Here is a 10,432-nt window from a genome sequence, read left to right on the forward strand (position 1 = left end):
TCCTCAATGGTTGCACTTACAAGTGTTAGGAATATTTCCTAAATTTCCTAACGCGAGTTCCCTGCCGATGCAAAATTCCCAATCAAGCCAAATCAAAACAAGCCGAATTAAGAAATATCCAGGTTTAATGGGAGTTCTGTGCTCTCAGGCGGCCCCAGGAGGAAACCTGGAAGTCCCTCTAACGTGACCCAGGGAGGGAGGAAATGGGACCAGTTCCTCCTTCGGAGATCCCTTAAATACCTGGGCGTGAGGGGGGGGGGGGGGGATGGTCCTGACTCCACCCCCAGGGAGGGGTAAGGACCTGGCCTGCTGGGATTTGGAGTCCAGACCAGGCCTGGGGGCTGGGATAGATGAGAGGGGCTGGGGCCTATGCTCCCAATTTGACAAGGAGGCCTTCCATACTGGCACACCCAAGGTCTGGCTCAAATGTAGAACACTGAAATTTCTGAGGTATAGTCTAGCTGTTGCGTAGGAGATAGATATATTAGCCATGGTTTCCTTAGTGGTTCATCTTTCAGAATTTGACCACTCTCATGTTCAGAGATAAAAGTCCTGCCGGGAGCCTGGCGGTGGTGACAAATGCTAACCGGTTAACAGGCAATACTTAGGGTTTATGGTTGTATGATCCAGAAAAAAAAGACATAGGGATTCTGTTCACCCTGTGAGTTGTTGTAACACCTCCAATGACCATAGTACTAGGGCCCAACTTGGTATTACCTGACCAGGGCCAGCTAGCCCCTGCTGAGGTAGCCCCCCTTTCCAGGGCCCTGGGCCCCACTCCTAGTCCTAAAAACCCTTCTGCAACCCCTGCTTCACTGCTGGCAAGCTCTAATACAGGCCAGCAACTGTTTAATCTGATAGTGGGAGCCTTTTCTTTGCTAAGTAGTATTGACTAACAATCTTGTTGGTTATGCTTGTCAGCAGGACCTCCCTATTATGAGGAAACAACACTGGTTTGTTAATCTCTGTGTACAGATCCAATTAGTCCTCCAAATTTACTAATATCTCAAGATTGAGATATTTGACCAAATAAGAGGAGGGAATGTAAGACTTAAGACAATCCTGAAGCCAGTTTTGACAATTCTGAATCCTCTCAGCCTCTGTGCCATAGTGCTTCCCCTCCTCCCCTGGGAACCAAGGACCTAACAGCCACACCTGCACGTACTCAGTTCCTGAACAATTACCCATTTACCCATATACGTATGTTTTGGTTTGGTCCCCTGGGAAACGGGGTCAAAATGACCTCTTACCTCATCTGATCTGGCAACAGCTCTCCAGTCAATTATTGGTAATAGCCCTTTCAAATAAGCCAATCAGAATAGTCAAAGAACAACCCCCCTTGCTTCTGTGGCCCCTTAAAAGTAGCCTGTACCCGCTGTTCGGGGTCCCTCGGCTTCCCGAATGCTGGGGGACCCTGTCATGACAGAATTAATAAAATCCTCATGCTTTTGCATCGGCTGTGGTGTGTGAGATGGTCTCTGGGGGTGACTCCTTCTAGGTGTTTGGACGCTAGAGTCAAACAGAGGCAGGCAGGTCTCTGAGTTCAAGGTCAGCCTGGTAGACAGAGTAGTGTTCCAGGCCAGCTAGGGCTGTGCAGAGAATCCCCGTCTTGATAAACAAAACAACCACATTTGCTATTTAAATATTTATTAGTGTGGGATTCCATTTGCTAAAAGCTTAGCTCAAAATCATCTAAAAAGTCCCTGAGAAGAGAACGTACTATTGAAGATGGTGAAGTCTCAGTAAACATACCCAGACTCACTAGCTGCAGGCTCCCACGTTCCCCTCCCTTAAACCAGGGAAAGGAAGGAAGTCCAGGCTCTTCAGCTTGGCCTCAGCCTTAGCAGTAAACTCCTGGGTGGCTTTCTGCAGAGGAAGCCGGGGTGGGCCCATTGGAATCCCAGAGACCAGTGTCATGATGGCTTTGGTTTGTGACACTCCAAAACCTGGATGGGGGAAAATAAAGAGTGAAACATATCTGGTACCGCCCACTTTCCCACAAACATCCCCCCCCCCCCAAATGGCTATATGCCAAAGTAAGCACTACAATAAGAGAATGGTAAACATAAAAGAACACTTGTCAGTTTGACTGAGCTGGGCGTGGTAGCACACACCTTAATTCCAGTATTGGGGAGGTAGAGGCTAGAGAATCAAGAGTTCAAGGTCAGTCTGGGCTGCCTGAGACCCCGTCTTCAGGGCTGGAGAGAGGGCTCACGAGTTAAGAGCACTGGCTGTTCTTTCAGAAGGTCCCAGTTTGTTTCCCAGCACCAATGTAGGGTAGCTTGGAAACCCATGTAACTCCAGCTTTAGGAATCCAATACCCTCTTCTGGCCTCTGTGGGTACTGCACTCAGATGCAAATATCCACACTCAATCCCCCCCCCCCCCATATACAACTGAAAAATGAAATGCAACCTTTTTGACAAAGAAATCATCCTTTTTGGGCCCATGAGATGGCTCAGTCGGTCAAGGCACTTGCAGCCAAACCTGAGGGCTGAAGTTCAACCCCTGGAACGTCTGCAAGTTTCCTTCTGACTTCCACACTCATGTTGTGACGTGAGCATGCTCGTATGCAAAGGAATGAATGGATATTAAAATAAATCCTGCTTGCTTGTGCTAACAAATTAACAAACTATGAAACAAAGAGAGGCTGGGAGTGTAGCTCTATGGTAGAATGTTTGCTTAGTATAAGAGTCCCTGGGTTCAAATTCCTGAATTTGAACAGTAAGTAAACAAACAAACTAAATAAAACAATACAAAGAGTCAAGGTTGGAGCCTGCAGTATAGGCTCAGCCTGTAAAGGCAGATGCGGCCAAGCCATCCAGGTTCAATCCCTAGGACCCACATGGTGGAGGAGAGGACTGATTCCCTCAAGTTGGCCTCTGACCTCCACATATGGGGCTATGTAAGTTCACACATATATTTGAAATAAATAAATCAAATGAAAAACAAACAAACAACCCCAAACAAATAAACACAAAACCTACAAAGTCAAAATCAACCTTGAGCAAGAAGGAGGCAAGCTTGGTGGAACAAACACATTGATAATCCCAGCATTTAGGAGGTGGAGTTGAGGGCCAAGAGTTCAAGGTGGGTGCATAGGTAAAGAGTTGGCTCAGTGGTTAAGAGCATTGGCTGCTCTTTCAGAAGACCTGGGTTCAGTTCCCAGTACCCACATGGCAGCTCACAACTATTCATAACTCCAGAGGACCCAACACCCACTTCTGGCCTCCTGGGGTACCAGACACATGTGATACACAGACATATATGTAGCAGAACGCTCTTACACATAAAATAGATATAAGAATAAATTTAAAATAAATAATAAAGCTGACTTAAAAAAAAGAGTTTAAGGTAGATGATTCCTGAAGCTCATGGGCCAGCAAGTGAGCTAAATCAATAGCATTCAGACTTGGTGACCGTGTCTCAACAAATAAAAGTGGAGAACTGTCAGTCCTAATGAGATGTCTTCATCATACCCCTCTACTCAGGGCTCAGGGAACTATGGGGGACAGTGTTGTGCTTTCCTGTTCCTTTAAGGGACAAGCCACGCCCATTCCCCTCCCCATCCGCTGAGGCAGGCTTCACTCCTCCTCCTCCATAACCCCCTGAATAAACATTCAACCTCACCCTGCATGTCGTGTCTATCCATGTTTCTGTCTTCTGCCCACCCGCCATGTGTCTCCCTGCCTGGAACCAGCCATTGCTCGGGGACCAGCAGCCGTCTCTGCCTGGGGCCCACTGTCTGCCGCCACATGGCCCGCCGCCACCATTTGGGACCTACAGCATTTCTGCTGCCTACTGCCACTGGGGATCTTGCAGCATTTTTAAAAAAGAACAACAGACAGTAGGAGGAACAATCCCAAGAGGCAGAAGGGATGGTGGTGCCAAGGAAGCAGGGTTCTCCAGACACAGTGGGTCTGATGCACACATGAACTCAGAGGCTGTGGCAGCATGCAGAGGCCTGACGGGGGAACTGTCAGCCAATGATCTTTAAGGGGCTAGACCAGGCGAGGGCGTGACCTTATGGGTACCCAGAGAAAACTGCCCGCCGGCCAGGGTTTTCTCTCTCTGGTTCCCATACTACACAGCTGAGGTTGGACTTCTTTCGCATTCCTGTTTCGTGAGTTTGCCCCTTATAACAAAGAAAATATAATTGGAATATTTTGGAGTTAGCCTGGGATTCTTTGACCCGTGTCCTCACCCTCCACAGAGGCCAGCGTAGGTTTAAGTCAGGTGGTGCTGAGAGGGGAAGTGGACATTGGTTCTGTCCAACAGAACCTCGCTGGGTACATAAGGTACACTCAAGGGGAGTCCACAGCCCAACAGTCAGTAGATGGCCAACACAAAACAAAGGCAATGATCATTTTGTAGAATTTTTTTTGTCTTATATTGCTTTGTTTGGGTATTTTTTGGTCTTCCCAGTCTCTGGCTTGTATATTACAGTTTCCAATGCTGTGTTTCTATAGGTTCTGTGTGTGCGTGTTCCTTGTGCTTTCTCTTTTTTCTTTTTGTTTTATTCATTCACTCATTTCCTTATTTATTTTATAGTTTGATTTTTTTTGTCAGAAGATTGGCTTTTTCTCTCTCTCTTTTTCTTTTTTTTTTTTTAAATTTATTTGTATTATATAGTGTTCTGGGCACCAGATCTCATTATAGATTATGGTGTGAGCCATCATGTGGTTGCTGGGAATTGAACTCAGGACCTCCAGAACAGTAGTCAGTTCTTTTAACCTCTGAGCCCACCTCTCCAGCCCTCTCTCCCTTTCCTTCCTTCCTTCTTTCTTTCTTTCTTTTTTTCTTTCTTTCTTTCTTTTAACAGCACTCGGGAGGCAGAGGCAGAGGCAGGTGGATCTCCGTGAGTTCGAGACCAGCCTGGTCTACAGAGCTACTGCCAGGACAGGCTCCAAAGCCACAGAGAAACCCTGTCTTGAAAAACCAAAAAAAAAAAAAAAAAAAAAAAAAAGATTTATATACAGTGTTCTGCCTGCATGTGTGCCTGTAGGCCAGAAGAGGATGCCAGATCTCATTACAGATGGTCGTGAGCCACCATATGATTGTTGGGAACTGAACTCAGAACTTCTGGAAGGACAGCCAGTGCTCTTAACTGCTGAGTCATCTCTCCAGCCTTGAAAGTTGGCTTTCTAAAGAAAGAGAAATCAATCAGGCAGTAGTGGTGCACACCCTTGATCCCAGTATTGGGAGGCAGAGGCAAACGGAGTTCTAGGACACCCTGGTCTATTGAGTGAGTTCTAGGACAGCCAGGGATACACAGAGAAATGCTGTCTCAGAAAAAAAGAAAGATGAAAGAAAAAAGAAAGAAAGAAAGGAAGAAGGAAGGACAAGAAAAGAGGAAAGTGGAGGAAGATACCTGACATTGGCAATACCCACTCTCACACGTACAAATCTATAGACACAGACAACGGGACATCCTGATAGCCCCGGCCTTGGCCACAAGTGAAGGCTCAATCCAAGTTTGCATCACTCAGTGTTTTAGGCTCCAGACTAAGACACTAGAGCTAGTGGGACTAAAGAGTTCTAGCAGGAGCAAACGGAAATCCACTCACAGAGGCACCTCGCAGCGTGGGAACAGCTGCTTCCTCAGAGGACCCTGGTCTCTGAAGGAATTTGGAGCTCAATGTTACAAGCACACAATGAGAAGGAGTAGCAGAAGAGCCAGCAAAGGTGCAGGTGACACAATTAACATCCTGAGAAGACAGCAAATTCGGAAGGATTTTATGAGGATAAAGCAAGAGAAGTCACACACCATGGGAAAGATTCAGAGAAAAGGATCAGGCACATTTTTTTATATTTATGGTTGTGAGCCCAGCCTTTAACGGCTGAGCCATCTCTCCAGCCCTCAGGCACATTTTTTTTCAAAGGAAAGTAGAAATACTAAATACAGGCTGGAGAAGTAGCTCATTTGGTAGTGTGCTTGTCTGGCATGCATGAAACCATAGGTGTAATCCCCAGTACTGCATAAACTGGTAATGGTGTCTGTACCTATCACCCTTATAGTTAGACGGTACATAACAGTGTTTATACCTATTACCCCAATAGTCAGAAGGTACATAACAGTGTCTATACCTATCACCCCAATAGTCAGAAGGTCTGCTGCTGAATATATATATATATATATATATATAGATATATGGGCAGGAGAGGGGCTCAGCGGTTAAGAGCATGTACTGCTCTTGCAGAGGACCAGTCCAGTTCTCAGCACTGAGGCTAGGGGGCTCACACATCCAGACTGGTAAGTCCAGCTCTGGGGAATTTGACATGATTTTCTGGCCTCCTCAGGCATCTACAAGCATGTGCTCAGACATACACAAATACATATAAAATAAAATAAAAAATAAAGCAAAAAATGTTTTAAAATGTATATATCATCTTGTTTTTGCTTTGAGTCGGGCGGGGTCTTGCTATTCAGTTTTTACTGGCTTGACATTTGGTATATATATATATATTAGCCTTAATCTACAACAATCCTCCTGCCTCAGTTCCTCAAGTGCTGTTGAGAATATAGGAATGTGTCCATTGTTCTCTTTCTCTCTTCTAGCTTTTTTTGTTTTGTTTGTTTGTTTGTTTTTGGTTTTGTTTTTCATGGCAGGGTTTTCTGTGAAACAGTCCTGGCTGTCCTGGAACTCACTCTGTAGACCAGGCTGGTCTCAAACTCACTGAGTTCCACCTGCCTCTGCCCCCCGAGTGCTGGGATTAAAGATGCCACCGCAGCCCAGCTCTCTTCTAGTTTTTAATCTAACTTTATTTATTTTTTATTTTTTGGTTTGTCGAGACAGGGTTTCTCAGTAGCTATGGAACCAGTCCTCGAACTTGCTCTGTAGACCAGGCTGGCCTCAAACTCACAGAGATCCACTTGCCTCTGCCTCCTGAGTGCTGGGATCAAAGGCATGTGTCACCACTGCCCGGCACAAGGAATGTTCTTAAGCAGTGATCCATCACTCCATCCTTTTAACTCCCCCCCCTTTTCAAAATTTAGATTTTATTCTATGCAAATGGGTGTTTTGCCTGCATATTTGATTGTGTACCACACGAGTGCCTGGTGCCTGTAGGGGTCAAAAGAGTGTGCCAGGTCACCTGGAACTGGAGTTAACATGGTTGTGAGTCACCTTGTGGGTACTTGGAAATTGCACTTTGAAAGGACAGTCAGTGCTCTTAACTATTGAACCATCTCTCCAGCCCCTAAAATCCTTCCAGAGATTGGGTCTAGCTATATATCCCTGGCTGTCCTGAATCATGTAGACCAGTTGACCTGGAACTTGTGGAAATCCTCTTGCCACCAATTCTTTGGGGCTGGTATTACACGCATGTGCTACTATACTCAACTATAGGTATTTTATATTTCATTTATTTATTTTGGCAGATTATAGTCCAGGTGGCCTTAATAAGAATGACCTTGATGTTGGTCCTTCTGCCTTCACTACTTGAGTGCTGGAATTACAGACATGTACTACTATGCCTTCTTTACCAGTTAATTTTTTATCTTTTTAAATTTTTTAATGATTTATTTATTATGCATACAGTATTCTACCTGCATGGATGCCTGCCCGCCAGAAAAGGGCACCAGATCTCATTACAGATGGTTGTGAGCCACCACACAGTTGCTGGAAATTGAACTCAGGACCTCTGGAAGAACAGCCAGTGCTCTTAACCTCTGAGTCTTGCCAGGCCCCTAATTTTCTATCTTGATGTACTCAAGAAACAAGTAATTACTGTATTGAAATCATAATCTTTGTGGAAAGTACTGGTTAGGGCAAAGGAATAATAATGATATTCAACAAAACTAGAGGTACCCCACTATGACAGCGTCACGGGACAGGGTAACCGAAGTGTGAAAGCAAAAAGAAACACTGTCTCAAAGGGATGGAGAAGGCTAGCTGAAACTGTGGGAATGAGACCAAGTAGACAATAGGTGCTGGGCAGAGGAGAGAGTTGCTACAGCAAGGCAGAAAGGCTCTGAAAGGGAGGTGGGAGATTGGCCAAGAACACACTGAGCAGTGGCCTTGACCCACGTCCAGCTGTCCCAAAGGCAGCGCCTGTCCTTGGCTGTAGTGAGTTAAGACACCTCTCAGAGGTTCCTCTGCTCAGACTCTGTTTCCCCCTAACTTCCCTTTGTCATCCAAACCCCCATCCGTTTAAATTTACTTGCGTTAATAAACTCATTTTACATTTCACAAACACAGGGGAACTGTCAGTCATTCGTCATTTCGTAGGATCTGTACTCAGATTGCCTTCCTCCAAGTCCTTAGGATGAAATCAGCTACAGCTCAGCAGCAGAATTTTAATGAGCAGAGGCAAATAATGGGAGGGAGGGCTGATGCTGTAAGGAAGAAAGAATAGAAAATGGTGTGTGTGTGTGTGTGTGTGAGTGTGTGTGTGTGTGTGTGTGTGTGTGTGGTCATGTTGCTCCTGACTGCCAGGGCTGTGACTGAGCACTGTAGGTATGTATGCTGGTTGAACCCTCATAGGGAGTGGTGGAAATCCATCTTTTTACACCTGGTCAGCCTCTGGGAATCATAGAGTTGTCCTGGTCTAGATGCCTTGACAGACATGTATCAGAGGTTTTTCATGTTCGAGTCTGTGGCTCCTGGGGCCCTGTGTGCCTTTCTGATCTTTAGAAATTGAGGCATTCCCCCAGGCAGTGGAGCACTAAGGCTTCCAGTTTATCTCTGCTTCTCTAGAAGTCAGTGAAGCATACAGAGTCTCGACAGAACAATTAGTCTTAGATATTAATCTAGTACACCCTGTATAGCTCATAAACGACGTGGTATCCTGGCAACTACAATTGTATTCTTCCTGGTAACCACCATTATATTCTGTTTCTGATAAGGGTATAAAAAGCCTGATTCCTTGCAATAATCTCGTTACAGTCTCAGTCTGGCTGTGACCCCTCTGACCCATGCCTTCTAGATGACGGTCCTTCTTACCAACCCTGCCTTGGTAAGTAAGCGTTATTGCTTTCGGTCAGCAGCGAGGCAGAGGACAGCAAGGGTACTCACCGAGTTTGATCACATGGTTGATAAATCTCTGGATACAAAACTAGAAGAGAACAGAGAAGTCCGCGGTCAGTATCGCCATGCCGTGAAAGCCATTTATACAGTTCAGAAGTCAAATGGCGGAACCTCTATGAAGTCCAGCCACCTTAGTGTTCTGTAGGTCTATCAGAATAGGAGAAAGAAGTCAATGAGATCAACATAATCTGCTCAGGCTATGACAGGAGAAACTCAACTTCCCCAAGCTGTCCTCTGAGCTCCACGTGTGTGCATGCGCATACAGGTAAATACATGTAAAAACCAGAAAACTATGGAGCTTTGTTTCTAGCGAAGCCATCTTAACTTCCTAGAGTTTTACCTTTAGCGGATGCTTCTTAGGAGTTAGATCCCTGGAACTCACAAACAAGATGGGGACCGAATCTGAAAACTTGTCCTCCAACACAACCCGGGTGCACACAGACACACACACTCCTCAAGGCCAGTGCCTCGCTTTGCGGCACCAGTTTGCTTCCTGCCTGGTGGGTGTTTCCCATTCTCAGCACACTTCGGGGTGTACACTGATTACCCTTCCCCGTTTTAGGTTCTCCCCTTCAACCTTTCTCCTATTCTTTGGTGACTCAGGAGGGACTTCCTCAAGAAGACAGGTAGGTACATACATCTATCTTTGCAGCTGTTAGGTCTCCAGCCCTCTGTAGTCTGGAAATGAGCTCAAGATGGACTATAGGATTTCTGGTAGTCAGATAAAAGCCAGCATTTGCAAGAGCGGTTTCCTAATCCCAAAAGGAGTGTTTCCCTGGCAGCTACTCGTCCCTATAATGGGAATGATTTCTCCCATCCCCCTTGCTACTTTTTACCCTCTCTCTTTCTCATCCCTCTCACCTTTCCCACTGCTCTCCCCCGCTTCCCTAGCCCTTGCCATGTCCAGTCTGCCTTTTCTCCCTGCTCTGGACCCTTCCAGACCCTCTGGTATCTCCTCTCTTACCCACAAGAAAAACCAAACCTTCCCCTAATGAAGCCAGTTGCCATGTTGGTAGAGCTTTACTGTACCCCTGACAAACATCAATACAGGAAAAGCTGAGGCAGGAGACCTGCCATGAGTTCCTGGCTAGCCTGGGCCAGAGTGTGAGACCCTGTCCCTCAGACAAAACAATAATAACAAAAATTAAGAGAAATGACTACTCTTCTAGAGGACCCAGGTTCAATTCCCAGCACCCATATGGTGGCTCACAACTGTCTTTAACTCTAGTTCCAGGAGATTTGACTTCCTCACACAGACATACATGCAGCCAAAACATCAATACACAAGAAATAAAAGTAATTTTTTTTTTTGTTTTTTCGAGACAGGGTTTCTCTGTGGTTTTGGAGCCTGTCCTGGAACTAGCTCTGTAGACCAGGCTGGTCTCGAACTCACAGAGATCCCCC

General features: G+C 45.8%; 1 protein-coding gene across 1 annotated transcript in view; it reads right to left on the minus strand.

The window, feature by feature from the left end:
• Nucleotides 1–1,643: 1,643 nt before the first annotated feature.
• Nucleotides 1,644–10,432, minus strand: part of Npl (N-acetylneuraminate pyruvate lyase) — a 40,736-nt gene continuing 31,947 nt past the window's right edge. Inside the window, exons 10-11 of the mRNA XM_013352487.2 lie at nucleotides 9,017–9,056; nucleotides 1,644–1,946 (exon numbers count right to left, since the gene is read on the minus strand). Of these exons, the coding sequence (XP_013207941.1) occupies nucleotides 1,762–1,946; nucleotides 9,017–9,056 (225 nt within the window). The 3' untranslated portion in view covers nucleotides 1,644–1,761. The remainder of the gene's footprint in view (nucleotides 1,947–9,016; nucleotides 9,057–10,432) is intronic.

This window comes from Microtus ochrogaster (genome assembly GCF_000317375.1).
Source record: "Microtus ochrogaster isolate Prairie Vole_2 chromosome 6 unlocalized genomic scaffold, MicOch1.0 chr6_random_2, whole genome shotgun sequence".
Classification (NCBI taxonomy): domain Eukaryota; kingdom Metazoa; phylum Chordata; class Mammalia; order Rodentia; family Cricetidae; genus Microtus; species Microtus ochrogaster.